A 16,395-nucleotide genomic window follows, 5' to 3' on the forward strand; every position below is an offset into this window, starting at 1 on the left:
TTTAATATGTATAACATTAACATCACGAGTAAATGAATATTGTTTAGTTAAAATAGTCTCTTACAATTTCCACTTAGATGATGCTATAAACCTGCAGAGCTGCTCTGTGTGTGTGTGTGTGTGTGTGTGTGTATATATATATATATATATATATATATATATATATATATATATATATATATATATATATATATATACACACACATACACACACACATACACACAGTATATTCACTAGCATAACCCGGCAGATGTTGTCCTGCCGGTGTGAATTAATTTTATTTTCAAATACATAATTGCTAGTATTTAATGTTTATTGACAGATAGGGAGAAAGGATGTTCCAAGTGGCAATACACACAATCTTCATGTTTCCATTTTGACCAGTTTTTTAGATGCAACTACCCAACATTATTGTTTGTTTTTTTTTTCGTATGAGATTTCTCAGCTGTCAAATGCAACTTTCCACGACAAAACTACAGCCCTTGTTGGTGCTTTGAAGTGCGGCCTCTACGTTCCTCCAGTACTGTTTTTTTCTGACTTGTCTTTTCTTCTGGCGAGCCCCACATCCATGAGCATCCACAGTTCCGCAGCCTCCGGCATGCATGTCAGAGGTCAGTTCGGCTGGAGTGTGGATGTGTTTCAGGAGTGAGCTGCGCTCCAGTGCAGTTTAATTTTATATTGTTAATTTATTCAAGTACATGTAACAAACAAGGGGTAAAATCATGTTAATATTTGAACTTATTATGTATAGGAAATAGCTGTATATGGATGACCTTATCTTCAAAAATACATTTAACATGTATAGGTTATTCAATGCATGTACAGGCAATGCAAAGCTAAAAACGTGTAATGTTGAAGATGTTACTTATACACAGTAATCACATGAAACAATATTAATTGTGTTTCCCTTATATGATATCCATCATGGCTGCATCTAAACATTAATGTTTTACCTTACATATTTCAAGTGTTACAAATAATTATTCAAATAACTTTAGATACTTTACCAATTATTAACTCTTAGCCCATGGTTAAAAGACCATAAAATTTAGGCCTTTACAATACAAAATTACCACCAGAAAATCATGTCTTACAATTCACTAGAATTAGTGTGCATTTCATATCAAATAACTTAGAGCCGTCAGTCAGGTTTATGACGTACCTCATTGCAGACTGTGAAATCTATTGTAAAAGATCACCTGGCTACCTTTCAAAGTGCTATTCTCATAGCTATTCATAACATCCCGTAACTTAGAACAATTCAAGTTTACAACTGCACGTTAAGTAAAGTTACCAAAAGCATACACATGACAGCAGCCCTACACAAGAAAGACACACCGTCAACCTATAACACTCTTGCAGTATGAAATAATCTCAACCTAAACTCAACATTGCACTTTTTCATTACTCAAATTCAGCTAGTCGGAGAACATACAAGACCTGCTAGAGCTTCAAAGGTTATGTCAAAAGGCTAGTAGACTGGAGGAGCACATGGTCAGTTTAACTGTCGTACCCCCAACAAAGCAAATGGAACAGCATGGAAATTAGCTTACTGAAAAAACCCAAACCTTAATTTTGAAGGGTAGTGCGAAACATACTTCTGAAAATAGGAAGAGAAAATGTGAGTGACTCCACCCCGCATCGCCTGAGGATTAAAGGGGCCGGTGTTGGGGAAGGCATATCCCACTTTTAAGGAACCAGGGAGAAATATGTAATGAGTAGGAAAGTGTTTAGTCATGGGAGTAAATGAAGGGTGTTTGTTTCTAAACTGAGACCATGGATACAGGAGTCTTGAACCTACAAGATGGGAATGAGATTGGAGTATGTGAAGACGGCCCTGCTCTGTTGTCGTGGACGGAGAGCGCGCTGGGCGTGACGGCGGGTCCTGCTGGTTGCAGTGGGGTTCGTGTCGGGACAGTCAGGCCCCAGCGATGGTGCGGCTGACGAGGCCCCCCACACGAGCCAGGACGGACAGGAGATCGTCATACACGTGTCTGACTCGGAGGAGTCCGTCAAAGGTGAGTGCACCATTTTCTTATTTCAAGTACAATAAACCCTTTCACAAAGTTTTACTGCATCCTAGGTGAAAAAAAATTCAGGTTCATTGGAAACTTTTTAAGAGTAATTTTACTGATCTGCATGGTGATTTCTTTCATTCATTGACATGTAAGAGACAAAATATTTTTTAATGTGTAGTCATTTGTAATAGTTGAAAGGTGTTTTTCTGGCTGTGCTTCAGCTAAAAAAATTTTCAGGCCTGCCGTTTTTACTGATTTTATCAAATTCTACAGATATTTTGAACATTGAAACGGATTGGCGGAATAACAGTGTTGTCCATGGACATTTGCAATATTCGGGAAAATGATTTCAAATTAAATTAAGTTCATGTAAATTTTTAATTTTACTCTACTGGTAAACTACATGGGGGTGTCTGATGGCGAACAACTCCCATTATGTGTGGCACCATGACATCACTGAGCTGTTAAACAGCTCCAAAACATTTACCCCAAAGCCATAGATATGGCTGTATCTCCTGTACTTTACGTGAAAAATTTACCTCAAGGTATAGTTTAACACATGTAATAAAGTTGCAGCTAGATCTTTGGTCTGGGGTAAATGATTTTGGTATGTTGAATCATCAGAAGTAACATGGCGTTACTCTTTACGTGAATTGTTCGTAGTTTTAGGTGTTTAATGCCATGTTTTATTAGATCTATATTTGAATTTGTGGTCTTTTATGATGCAGAGGAAACCAATGTCATCACCATATACATCTTTGTAGAAAAGTTACCGTAAAAATGGTAGCAAGACTTAAAATGGTTGAGGCGTGGCGAAACCCTTAGTTTTGATATGAAGTGTTCAGACAGTGATACAGTTTTTAGTTATACTTGTTATCAATAAACAGTTAAATTATTTAAAGGATGTTATTAATGCAGTAAGTCTTCTTCAAATATTAAGATTTTGTATGTTTATAGATTGAGAGATCAAGCGATGAATAGAAATACAGTATGTAGTAAGTGTTGGTACGATGCAGACAAGACGCTGGTGCGGCAGCCGTCCACCACGGAGTACCTGCCCGGCATGCTGCACGCAGACTCCCCCGCGGGGCTGCTCCCCCAGTTCCCGTCGTGGTCGCTGGTGTGTCTGGGGCCCTCCAGCCTCTACTCCCACAACCTGGGACTGCAGGACCAGCAGCAGGCGGGCATGCTGGGTGGCTCCGCCTACCTGCTGCCCTGGGACGTGACGGTCCGTCTGCGCCACCACAGGTGTGCCCCGTAGCGATAACCACTAGCAGTTCAGTCGTGCTAGTGCCACGCCTCTGAGCTGGCTCGCAGTCTTGCTGTCGTGCATAGAAAACTATGAGATATGAGCGGCAGTTGGTGGAGAAATGAAGTTAAAGGTGTAATGCAAGGTCTTTGGGTGCTTTCAAGAATCATTACCTGACTTTTCATGTGTAAAAATGGAATTACATTTTAGCCTTTTTCGCTCTTCTAAAAATAAAGTAAAAAATAAATAAATTGTGAAACAGAACTACCCATCTGCTCTCAGCGCATTCTTAAATGCTTTTCGTGATCAGACAGCATCCTGATATGTTGAGTAGTTTTCAAATCGCGTGGGTTCTTCTGAAGCTCTGCACATTGTGTGTGTCCCGGGAGGTGAGGCTAGGAGATCAAGTGCCTGAACCACCTGAAACATCTGGATGCGAGCGGCTCGATCAGTGCAGGATGTGCACTCAGGGTGTACAGTACAGTAGTTCATTCACTGCACATACACAGTAAAATTGTAGTATGGAACAGTGGTTCTGTTCACTAGATATAATAAAACTTAATCTTCTTAACTTACATTATTTGATTACAAGTGTCACTCTTTTCCAAGCAAATATTTGTTTCAATAAAATTTGGTGGTTTCAAGAATAATTTTTGTATTTGGTTAATTCTTACTTAGCTTGTTTGGCTTAAGATTGTGTCATATGTGTCATACGTGTCTTCTCGTGAGGCTGGAAGGGCGAGGCAGGCCCCTTCTCAGCCCCCTTATCTCAGCAATTTACACAAATAGTAACACTTATAGCATACATATTACACAATAACATTACAGAAACATACCAATTTGTCGTGGACAATAATCAGTTCCTACTCTCAGTGGATCATCACGGGATGCCCGGGACCTTGATGCTTGTCAACCAACGGGCTTAGCCGCAGGTACGATGCTTACTGGCACTCGGGAACGACGATATCTTGTACTATTCATTCCTTGAAGACGTGCACACTGCACCTAAGTTGTCCACAATATCACCGTCTGAAGTCAACATCTATCCTTTGGTTGACATATGCAGTCTGCTGCGTGACGCAATCTCTTCGCCAGAAAATATATGAATTATCTAAATTATTTATCTGGACTTTACTTCCACACTTCACACACAAGTCTGTAGACTCGTTGAATGGTTTAATCAAATAAAGTAGAGCTAAACAGTCTCCACTCCAAAGCCAAGACCCAGTCGAATCTAGGACGATAATTTCTTCAAAATTATACACTCCACAATGTAGTCTGGAAACTACAGATGATTCTATGAGTAATTCATACGTCCTAATTAACATTGATATCCTTTACATAATTCTCAACCATATTTCACAAATATTATGTTTTTTTGACATTGACAATAAACTTAAAAGTCTCTTAATTTCATACCATAATCTTGTAATAGTCTGGTGGTTTTAGGTGTAATTCATCTTTAGCATACATAGTCTTTACTACACTGCTCACCAATCAATCTTTTTAGATCGAACTAGAACTTCAACTAAACATTCCAAACAAAGTATTTTATTTAGTCCACAGTACTATTTTGTTTTGTTTAATAGATCATTTTGTGATGATATGACAATCACTCATAGAGATATTGACTTAACAAATAAATTTGTTAGTACAAATATAATTTAACCAAATAAAACATAAAAATTGATTTATTAGAGTAATGTTTGAATTAATTAAAAAAAAACATACCTATAAAGTTTCTCTACAGCGATGATAAAATTTAACAGAAAAAAAATTGGTTGTCTGTAAAGTCGGTTTACGGACGATAGTTTAACGTAACAACGTCATAACAAAATAATTGATGAAATGATTGCTTACTTTTATGAATAAAATTGAATCATTTTTATTGAATTATCACTATTTTGTATGGATACAAAGAAGGAGTGAAATTAAATCTACAATTTAATTGATAAATTTACTTTTATTTGCTCTCATTAATTCAAATATGTTTATTACTTTAACGAACAGATTATTTTAACTATAACTTTTATACATGTTTGCTATTTAACTTCTTCCAATCTGTGTTATTCTGTTAAGGATAGGACGATGATAGGAAAAGTAGGAAACGAATGGGAGTGTTTGAAGTTTAATGTGCCTCGAAAAAGTCAAATCGATGGTTGTTCCAATCGAGTGGAAGAGAGATAGATGCGGCGCAAGCGTACAATGAGCGTAACGGGACACAGCATAACGGGACAATGTGTGTAACGGGACACTTTTTTGTGCGTGCAGCCGGCATTCATTGATTTATTAGACATTGTCACGTCAAAAAAAATATAATTGACAGTATGTGTCGCCCATGGCGGTGACGACGTCGGACGGTAGGCGGTGACCGGATGTTTGGAGGCGGTCAGCGAGAGAGCGCAGTACGGGGCGCCTCGCGGCCGAAGGACCTACATCCTGGCCGGAGGAGGTTGTGGGATGAAGGGCTTCACCCCTCCTCGGAGCCCGATAGGGGTGCCTCCAGGCGCTGGCAAGGTCCCGTGTGCACCGGGGGGACTGACACAGCTTGTGTTTTTTGTTTCAATATTGTTTCTAGCACCATTCAAACCATCAAGCAAAATGGGATAACGTTTCAATGTTTTACTTGCATTGGGGTCGTGGTTCCTGTGAGCAGGCAGCGACTGATGTGCCCGATGTCCGTGGTGTGGGTCGTGTGCAGGGGTGCGGGGGGGGGGGGGGGCGGTGGCCTGTGTGTCGTGTGTCGTGTGTGACGCTTGCAGGCAGCGCGTGGCCGGCCGTGGGCGACCAGTACCGCCACAAGCCCGGACCAGGCCAGCACGGCGCGCTGCGCGGGCGCAAGACCAAGGTCGCCAGCAAAGGTACTTCCTCCTGCGCCCCCCTCGTGTCCGCGCAGCGCCTGACCCTGCGCAGAGCCGTGCTCCCTGTCTCGTTCTGGGCGTACTGCAACTAAAGAAAACAACTGTTTTTCATGTTGATGCTTAAATGGGCAAGCTGCGTTCCTCATAGTGTGCATTCATTAACTGTCAAATACACATAGGCATGTAATTGAATAACAAAATCGAATGAATAGTTTTTGTTAATAAACACGGTGTAAGTTGGTAGATAAGATAAAAAATAAGTATTTTATCATAAAATTTTTGTTCTGCGTAGCACAATATATGTTATGCCTTTGACCTATTAACAAACACAAAATTAAGTATAGCCACACATCACTACTACGTAATTGAACAAGCACTAATCATGAGAGCTGAATAAGAATTATAATTTACGATTTTAAAACTTTTACTGAAACTTCACGGTCTTGTCTCATAAAATAATTGGCTACATTTATTCACATAAATAGGACAATGTGTAAGGTACGGTGTTCCCAGCAACATGTAAACAATCACAATGTTAAAGAACAAACAATTACTATTTGTGGGCTAATCTCTTCACCACAAAAATTTTGGGCTGTAAGCTAAGAAGTATTTATTACGTCAGAAGATAAAATTATCCTTATGAACTTTAATAAACTTCCAATAAACTCTTCTCAGTTAATGATGGTATATTTAATAATTATGAAACCTCATGTAATTTTAATATCATACATAAGTAGAGAAAGAATTAATCAGCGTACTCCGTGTCCTGGAGAGAGGTAAGTTGTTGTGAAGTCTAACACTCACAGCACCATGGGTGGTTGTCAGGCCCATGCACGGTGCCTATAGTGTTTAAAGAGAAGGGAAGGAGTAGAGATGTGCCATCCTGGTTCTCTAGAGTTCAGGCTGTAACAAAATTCCAACATTTAATTTTTATAATTTGGCTTAATGTAATGCTTATAAGATAACTAAAGTGATTGGCTGCTTGGCTGCTACTTGTTAAGTTATTTGAATTTAGTCTTGAATTCAATATTGGGCATGTTTATGGTTTATGGCATAAACAACTGTTGAAACTAATATGGAGTGTGACAGTTCACCACACTTAGGAGAAGATGGCGGGCGACAGTAGTATTCTTTGCCCTCAAAAGGTTGTCAACACTGCGCTGTGCGTATCTGTTAGCCACAGTATGGCGGCAAACATTTACTGCATTGTTGTGGTTCTATCACCGTAGTTGGTATTACCTTCAGTCGCAGGTTATGTTATAAAGAAAATGCATGTGTGGATATTAACATTTCATGTCATTCTATACACAAGCCTTTTACCTTGCTGTGCTTTTTACACTAAATATATTCAGCAGTAAAAAAAAAAACCTTACACTGATTTTTCCCCCATAATTCTAGTAAATACAATTTTTTTTTAAATTTTTGGTAATAAGTTTTATAGGTTATTTAAAAAAAGTCTACCATAAAACTGTAATAGTAATAATAATAATAATAATAATAATAATAATAATAATAATAATATTGTACAAATCAATTATTAAGGTTAAAAATAAGAAATTAACACTTTTTAAAATTGATAATTCTTCATTTTCTTATGTTCTCTGGCAAGGGATGGTCTCCTACCCCGTGTCGCACGGAGAGTGACCCTAACCCTGACAGGCATAGAGTAAACTATATTTTGAACGTACTCACCGGCACAGCATCCCATTCTTCAATAAGAGCAATGTGAAGCTGATTTAAGTCACTAGGAGGAAGATGACAATACTTAACAAGTCACCTTCAATTACGTATCTCGCAAATAGACTATTGGATTCATATCCGGATATTGTGCAGGCCAGTCCAAAACTGTAATTCCCATGTGCTCCAAGTATTCGTTGACAATTCTTGCGTTATGCGGGCATGCATTATCCTGCATCAAAATTAACTGTTCAACAATGGAGTAAATGGGAACCACAGCCTCTAGGAGCACTTCCTCAAAGAATGCTCTGGGCAGTTAGAGCCCCATCTCAGCTCTCAAGTACAACATTCCCTGACAAAACTACAGCCATTGCGGCTTTATAAGTTCCTCCACCTCCCGCACAAATTTCTCGCTGACGGTAACATGTGCTATTTTTATAAAATAAACTGGCAAGAAAGTGTATCTTGCCTTTTTTTTTTCATTTGGGAAGAGGACTGGTTAAAAAAAATAAAATACAATAGCCGGGAGGGATCATTAAGCATTAGGGGGGAGGGGGGAAAGTGGTGCAAGAATGCCGCCTCACTCTCTCCTGCAGTAATGAAGCAGCACAGAAAGCACATATAGAGGATGGAAGGTTAACACCAGTGTCGCATTTCTTACCCACCAATACACTTAAGACACGGAACAAAGACTTCACTTGTTTCTATTGAATTATATTTAAGACATACATGGTGCGACCAAATTATAGGTGTGACACTTCTGTGGGTAGATACAGTAGTGATTGTAAACAAACATTATGTGATGCTTAGCAAGTGATGTTTGGGTGGCTACTACAACTATAATTAAGAACTGCCAAAATTTTGATGAGTTTCATGACACAAAATTTCACCACATTACCGTCACTTGGGACGCAGGTATACACATAATACTGTAATGACAAATTTTCATCAAAAGTGAGTTTTTATAGATATTAATCTTATATTTGGGGTCAGTTATAAGTGTTACTGTACAGTGGACATAATGTGGGGAGAATAAAACTGGGAGAAAATGAGCCACTCAAGAAATTCACTTTCATGGTTCATTCATTCACATTTATTTTGGAGTTTTTTTCAAGTCTTTCACAATGTAAATTTGAACTACTTTTTGCAGCATTAATGTCTCTTTAAGTATGAATATAAAGATAAAATTAAATGAGAGGCAATGGATTGTTTTTCACAATCCTTATGTAGAACAAATTGAGTGGAGGTTGGCTCTCTGTGTGGCCAGATTTGTCTGAGTTTGTGGTGAAGATCTTCGTGGGAGTGGAGTACGAGTGCCCGAAGGGACATCGCTTCATGTGCTCGGCCCCCGACAAGGTTCTGAAGACGACCGGCTCGGGGTTGGTCAAGGACAACGGCAACAAAGTGACGGCCAGCGACATGCCCCTCTACTTCCCCTGTCCCTGCAGGTACGTGCCTCGTACCTCTAGGTTCAGCTTTGCTCGCACAACTATCCCTTTTATCTCAATATTTTTTTATTTCTCCATGATGTAAAGTAAAAATAAATTTCTAAAATGTTTATCATTTCAAAGCATAAATAATACTTTTCCAAGCGTTTTTCATGTTTTTTTTACCTGACAGCTTACAGAAATTAATTTTCAGGCTCCAATTATAAAAAAATAACCAACTGCAGCTAGGTTATTTCTATGAAAGTACAAATACTATGATAGTTGTACTTTTCCACAACCGTAAACTGCAATTCAAATAGTGCCAGAATATAAGTTTTAAGTACTTTTGATCTACAAAATGTACGTAACTACGTATGTAATTCAGAATATGTGTTGTATGCGTGGTCAAAATTTTGGAAATAAAACATTGAATGTACTGAATTTCACTGTCATGGCCACCACATATATTATGAAGTGATTTTAGCTGGCCGTAAGTTTGTCATTGTTTCAGCAGTACTTAGGATAAGGTATAACACAAATAGTCATGAATTTGGAAAGAAAATGAACCCAACTGGAATTCATCCTTTTGACTGGCCAGTAACATGTTGACACGGCAAGTATAGGATGGCTAAAAATTAAAGTATACATAATGGAACCATGTTATAAAATACTTCCCTTTAAAGGATGTCTCACTTTAAAGTATATAGGATTATCTCTCTGCTGGACATTTTGCATTCGTAAACAGTTCCCTATAAAGTACTTTCATTATTAAACACCAAAAATGTGGTGTTTTCAGGTACGTACTTTGTAATGAGAATTTACTGAAATGGGGTTGGAAGACATCAACCAGTTTGAAGGACTTTTTGGAGGCCGTGTCTGGTTATATCACTCACATCCTATAATTGTTTTTCATAAGTACGTCACGTAAAGTATCCTTGAGATAAATATTATTGTTCTATTAATAATAAATTATATTTTCCAAATAATATATAAATTAATTAAAGTTGTTGAAATAGCGAAACAGATATATTTTAAATACTTGTTTTTAATGCAACCAATGACTTGTATTGAACTATCTCCTCGTTTAAATTACCATGAGTAACAGAAAATTAAACTTATACTATTACAATACAAGAAAATTAACAGTTCAATTAACAATCCTGAAATGTTCAAACACCATGTAGAATTCTGTGGTTGCGGCTAGAAAATCAAAGTAAGTAATTACTATTATGATATGATAGTTTCCAACTTAGCCGCAAAATTAAACAGTCTTTAATTGAAAAATAAATGCATGATATTTCAACAAATAAATTACAAGCCAAGCAAGAGTATAGAAAATGAAAAAGTTAACCCCATTAACCTCTCGGTATTTTCTAAACTGAAACACAAGGAATATTTAAATTATTTTGTAAGACATATTCTAAAATTGAAATTGAAGTTGCTACTTATTTACAAAACATGTTTGTAACACATACCATTTTTGGAGAACATCTTACATACCATTGGTAAATTTGAAGTTAAATCATTCGTAGTTCGTAGGATTCTTGGTCTCGATGAATGCAGTTTTATTCTTGAAGTTTTGATAATCGCTCATGGGATACAGTTTTTTGTATAATTCCAGTTGACAGTGAAGAAATTGTAGTCTAAGCACAAATATGAAGTACACTAGTACTCACGTCAATCATTATCATCATAATTCTTCTTTTTCGAGCTAAGACAAAATGTTTCTTCATAAAAAATGCAGAAAAACATAGAGTTTAATTTTGTATGTTAGATGGAATAGTCTTATTCATACACATCTGTCACATTTGCAGGCTGACTATAGACTGAATGTTCCCAACTTTCGTTCAGTGAAACGTTCTTCTGCAGCAGGCGCTGGTTGACCAATCAGAATATGTACATGTTACAAATTTTGCCTGAATATAAAAAAGCATAAAAAATATTTACACTTGTTTGAACACATAAAACAACACTAAATACAACTCTCCTGTAACAAATTAATACTTCCTTTAGAGGGTAAATGAATAAGATTTAGAATCAATACAAAACTCATTTTCTAATGGTTGTTGAGAATATATTTAAACTGCAAAAATACCAGGTGTTACTAAGTAGAAAAATAATGTAAATATTTAAGTATTAGAGATATAAATCTGAAATGTAAAAAAATAATTTGGAATAAAGGATTAAAACATAATAACACGGTAACTACCATATTGTCACGTGCCGGGTGCTGGGGGTTGTCCCCAGTCGGAGGTGTGGATGGTGCGTGCGGCACACGTGTGTTGCAGGAGCCCCAAGCCGCTGGTGGCCCAGCTCATGAGGGTGCACGTGGTCACCCCCAAGGCTCCCATCCACGTGACCTTGAACCCACGCGTGCAGCCGGCACCACCACCGTGTCCCGTGTTCGTGACGGGCTGCGAGCAACCGGTGCGTCTGTCGCAGAGCGCCTACTGGGTGCTGCGTCTGCCGTATCCTTTACTATTCTGCCTCTTGCGTGACCTTCACACTCGCTCCTCCTTCTGACCCCTTGTTGCTGCTGCGTCTGCCGTATCCTTTACCATGCTGCGTCTTGCGTGACCTTCACACTCGCTCCTCCTTCTGACCCCTTGTTGCTGCTGCGTCTGCCGTATCCTTTACCATGCTGCGTCTTGCGTGACCTTCACACTCGCTCCTCCTTCTGACCCCTTGTTGCTGCTGCGTCTGCCGTATCCTTTACCATGCTGCGTCTTGCGTGACCTTCACACTCGCTCCTCCTTCTGACCCCTTGTTGCTGCTGCGTCTGCCGTATCCTTTACCATGCTGCGTCTTGCGTGACCTTCACACTCGCTCCTCCTTCTGACCCCTTGTTGCTGCTGCGTCTGCCGTATCCTTTGTCATTGTTTATATTTGCATTGTCTTTAGTGAAAAAAAAAACCTTTAAAGTACATGCTATTCATTTTTAATCTAAATGAAAACATAAATCAGTGTAATTATAAAAACAAAAGAATGTCATAAACCTAACTAATTATAAAATTTAACTGGTAATAGATAATACTGGTGTGGCGGTAACTCCACCCTACTGGAGCCAACCATCACTACTTGGACACTACTGAGAGCAGTGTCAGATATTTTCAACAAATTCCGCAAATTACAAAAAAATTACTTAGCAGAAAAGGTTGAAGAAGGAGGCAGATCAGAGTAACTTCATTTTTAAACTGTAAATTTTAATGCTTCTAATAATTTTAGTTGACCAATGTACAAAATATCTTAAACTGTTTTAAAATCATACTGAGATACCATAAACATTAACACTAAAATATATTTACAACTAAAACCAAAATACATTACGAAATTACAACAACACTTAATGGTTAATTAACACCAGAAATTAAAAGTTTATAAAAAAAAGTTCCTAAATAGACTTTGGCCTCAAATTTTAGTTAGTTTCGTAGCCAGTCTAGTCCATTCATTTACAGTGAGGTTTTTGCGGGAGGTCTTTTCTCAAACTTCTCAGATCAAGCATTTATGTTTTAGAACCGTGATGAAACTTCAAGTTCCAGGCTTACTGAAACACTAAAGCCGGGGGAAATGGCTGCTGTGGGTGCTTGAAGTGGAGACGGCTAAGGGCAGATGAACACAGCCGTGCGCCGCGCAGGGCCTAGCTCAAGCTACTCCGCGAGCGCCACCGTCCACGGTCATGGTGGCGCGTCGCAGTGAGTCGGAAAACAACCAGATCAGACGTCTGATGGTTTTGATACATGGAGGCCGTGGTTACACTGGTGACGTCAGCTGGGGCTTCGCCCCATAAGCCTGGTCCGACTACTGTCCCTTTCCCCTCCTTCCCGGTACATATTTGTATCGCCGACGATCGTAGACGTGCGTGTGTTTGAATTTCGCACCACGGACTACCGCAAGAGGGTGCTTAGCAGCAGTGCGACGTCCCCCATAAATCAATAGCAATAATTATTGTAAACCTTTTCTGATGAGTCCCAAGTGTTAAGTGTTCCAGCAGACCTAATTAGTACTGTATGTATTTAGTATTCAGGTTATTAGGTTCAGTTAACAAGGACTTTGCCGGGCGGACCCGAGCGGACCTGAACTCGGCCGAAGCTAGGCCTGATTTAAATGTTTATACTAAAAGTAACTGATGTTTTAAGGATTTAAGCCTGGATGAGGCATAGTATAAATTATAAGATTGTTTTGTGTTTTTCTTAAATTAACCCTTGGCACTGGATCGCAGAATCAAGTAACGGTTTTGGTCCGGCGGGAAGCTGCCTGTAGTCCACGCGCAGATCACTGCTCGCCCAGTTCATCTTCGTCAACGGCACGGACCGCCATGCACCTCGGGCCCTGAACTGCTTTATAAGTCATGTCATGTAGTGAGTGGCGGAACACGTGCGTAACAACCTGTGAGTGTTTCTGACCACGTGTCGCTAACCCTCGTAGTCCTCGCGTGTGTTAGTGTGGCGTGCCCGATGCCTAGAGCAGGCCAGGTCTCGTTTAACAAGCTCATTTAATATCTCGCCTCTCACGGGCCACGTAACGCCCTGACTGAGAGTCTCAGCCGGGTTCACGTGGTGGCGCCCACTGTAAACAGCCTCATGTGAGCAGCTATGCCCTCACTGCAAATAATAGCAAAAGAATGCTAGAGAAAATAGGCCAGAAAAAAATATAAAACTGAAGTTAAAATATTTTACAATTAAATAATTACGTAAAAGATCATACCAAATTTTAAAGTAAAACAGTGAAAGGCTCGACAGAAAATACTGAGACGTACAGCACACGTCAACGGCTGATGTGGTTGAATGAACCACCACTCCCAGCCCTTCAAATGTCCGGGTCCCGAGATGGGTGCTGACCCACGAAGTAGAGTCAAGGAAGTAATTTTCTTCTCGAGTTAGCTCGAAGATAAGCCCGTGCAGGGAACTCATTTACTCCTGCTTTTGGCTTTTCTTTCTTCTGTATGAGAATGTTTTCTCTTGGTTTCAATGGCTTAAAGAACAAGTATGGGTGGTGGGTTGTTGTGGATATATTATGTTAATCTTTTGGGAATAAATTTTAGATACCATACATTATCCAGAAAGTTACAAGCAGGAACTATTTAAACGAAAGAAGTTATCTGAATTGGCATTGGTAACAAAATTGGTGCTTCATCAGTCGTGTTAATGATACTTTCCACTAGGACTTTCAGCCTATTCCTTGAACAGTTGTTCACTTGGTAATGTTAGTTTGTTGGAACTGTTGGCGTGGTAGTTGGAGCTTCTGGCTGGTGTGCCACAGGTCTGGGTTCGTTTCCCAGCCGGGTCGGCATTTTCATTGTGAACTGGGTGTTGTGTGTCTTCACTTCCACGCTGTGCATGACATCCTCAGGTGCTCTGCTGATCTGAGTGCTGGGTTGTGCTGCACACGCGAGTATGTACGTGTGAGCCTTGACCCGACCCCAGCTTTGTGTACGTGGGCGAGCACGGTCCCTACGTGGCGCCCAAGGAGCCGGTGCCCCTCAGCTACGGCCGCCTGCTGGCGGGCGTCTACGGCATCACCGAGGTCGTCCCGGAGGACAAGTGACCTTGTGTTCATTTACTGTTGTCCAGGGTGAGAGGCGGCCAGTCAGTGAGGCCGTGTGTAGCGCAAGTGACGAGTTGCCCTGGAGATGCATGTGTTGCGTGAGGGTGTTGTTAAGAAGTGTGAAATAAATGTGATAAATCTATGCTGGTTGTGTGTTATTGTAAGATATACTTCCAGCTCACTAAACCAGGTTTTAAGGATCAGTCTAACGTAACATGTTGGTTATTTAATTTTATTGTCATTACTATTGTTTAAGGGATATTCCTGTAGATTCACCATGGTAATGCTCTTGCCTGTTATGTTTAAAAAAAGGTAATGTAATAGGAGTAAAAAAAGTTGTGCAAGTGTTGATAATGATACTATGTACTTGCATGACTGTTTACAGATGATAAAAGCATTTGGTGGATAATATCTGTGACGTAACAACCAGTTCCAGAGAGCTGTCAGAATAAAGTTACGTTAAGATGGCAGGTGGCTGCTTTTTTGAACAGTTTTGTTAAGGATTACAATTAGTATGGACATGTAATAGTTTCATTCTGATTCTGCATTACATCCAAAAGTATCTCAGTGTTTGCGATCCAAGAGATAATTATTTAAAGAAATGTAACATTTTGTCCCCTGAATATATTCTTAGATGTTTGATTTGAATTCTATATTTTATTGCCCCAGCATCCTTAAGTTTTACTCATAACTTGCAAACATTTTAAAATGGAACCATTCAACCATTATCTCTCAGCATTTATGTAAAAAAAAAGGAAGAAAATGTTTATATCAGGCATTTATTTCTTATTTATATTGATATTTTTTAGTTATAGTTACAAAAACTAGCTAAAATTGCAGTTCAGATAGGCTCTCATGCCATTGCCATTGTAGTTTCCCATAAAAAAGAGAAAAACATTCAATGAGATCTATGCAACAAACCCCCACATTCCAAGCATAGAAAAGATTTTTATGTGTAGAGTACACCTTAAAAAAATTGTACACAATTATAAACACAATTTGGTTTTGAGTCAAAGTAATAATTAACATGTGAACGGTTTAATCTAAAAATTGGTATTTAAAACGCACTGGAGCACCGTGCAACAAACATGTGCCAGTGCCTAGGTAGAAATTTGGTTATACGTAATCTCTGCGGACCCACTCCTTGTCATTCAAGGACTTACAACTAGTGGTGAGTAAATTTTCTTGAATATGAATCGGTTTCTTGAATTCAAATTTTGATTACCGTGAATCTATCCATCGAATCTGAATGTAGATCTTAAGGTCAATAATAAAGTAATCTCTGAGCAAAACCATAGATAAGTATTTAAGTTTTAGAAAATCATTCAATACATTAAAATTTTATATTTATAATAATTAATATCTTAAATATTAAGGTATAAACAAGTCATTTTGGTGAGAAAATAACTCCCTAGCTAGTATTAGAATTTATAAATTTCCTATCAAAAATTTTTCTTTGAATCTTTTTCCTTTGACTATAAAATATTTTGAATATTTATTAATTGGCCCATCCCTTATTACTTATTATATTAATGGAAACAGTTTTTAAGGCTGATTCATATTTTTTGTCATGTAGGCAATATTCACTGTGACGAGCGTAAACGAGAGAGAATTCTAG

At 38.8% G+C, this 16,395-nt stretch overlaps 1 protein-coding gene across 2 annotated transcripts in view; it reads left to right on the top strand.

The window, feature by feature from the left end:
• LOC134532186 (nonsense-mediated mRNA decay factor SMG8) overlaps nucleotides 1-14,919 on the top strand; it is a 47,635-nt gene extending 32,716 nt beyond the window's left edge. The window contains exons 12-17 of one of the 2 annotated variants that reach the window (XM_063368592.1): nucleotides 1,900-2,019; nucleotides 3,036-3,267; nucleotides 6,035-6,129; nucleotides 9,074-9,254; nucleotides 11,522-11,701; nucleotides 14,657-14,919. In XM_063368592.1, the coding sequence (XP_063224662.1) occupies nucleotides 1,900-2,019; nucleotides 3,036-3,267; nucleotides 6,035-6,129; nucleotides 9,074-9,254; nucleotides 11,522-11,701; nucleotides 14,657-14,777 (929 nt within the window). In that variant the 3' untranslated portion in view covers nucleotides 14,778-14,919. Of the gene's footprint in view, nucleotides 1-1,899; nucleotides 2,020-3,035; nucleotides 3,268-6,030; nucleotides 6,130-9,073; nucleotides 9,255-11,521; nucleotides 11,702-14,656 lie in introns of those variants that run through there. The other variant, XM_063368593.1, reaches the window with a different exon arrangement.
• Nucleotides 14,920-16,395: the final 1,476 nt, after the last annotated feature.

The sequence above is a fragment of the Bacillus rossius genome, chromosome 5, assembly GCF_032445375.1.
Source record: "Bacillus rossius redtenbacheri isolate Brsri chromosome 5, Brsri_v3, whole genome shotgun sequence".
In the NCBI taxonomy this organism is placed as follows: Eukaryota; Metazoa; Arthropoda; class Insecta; order Phasmatodea; family Bacillidae; genus Bacillus; species Bacillus rossius.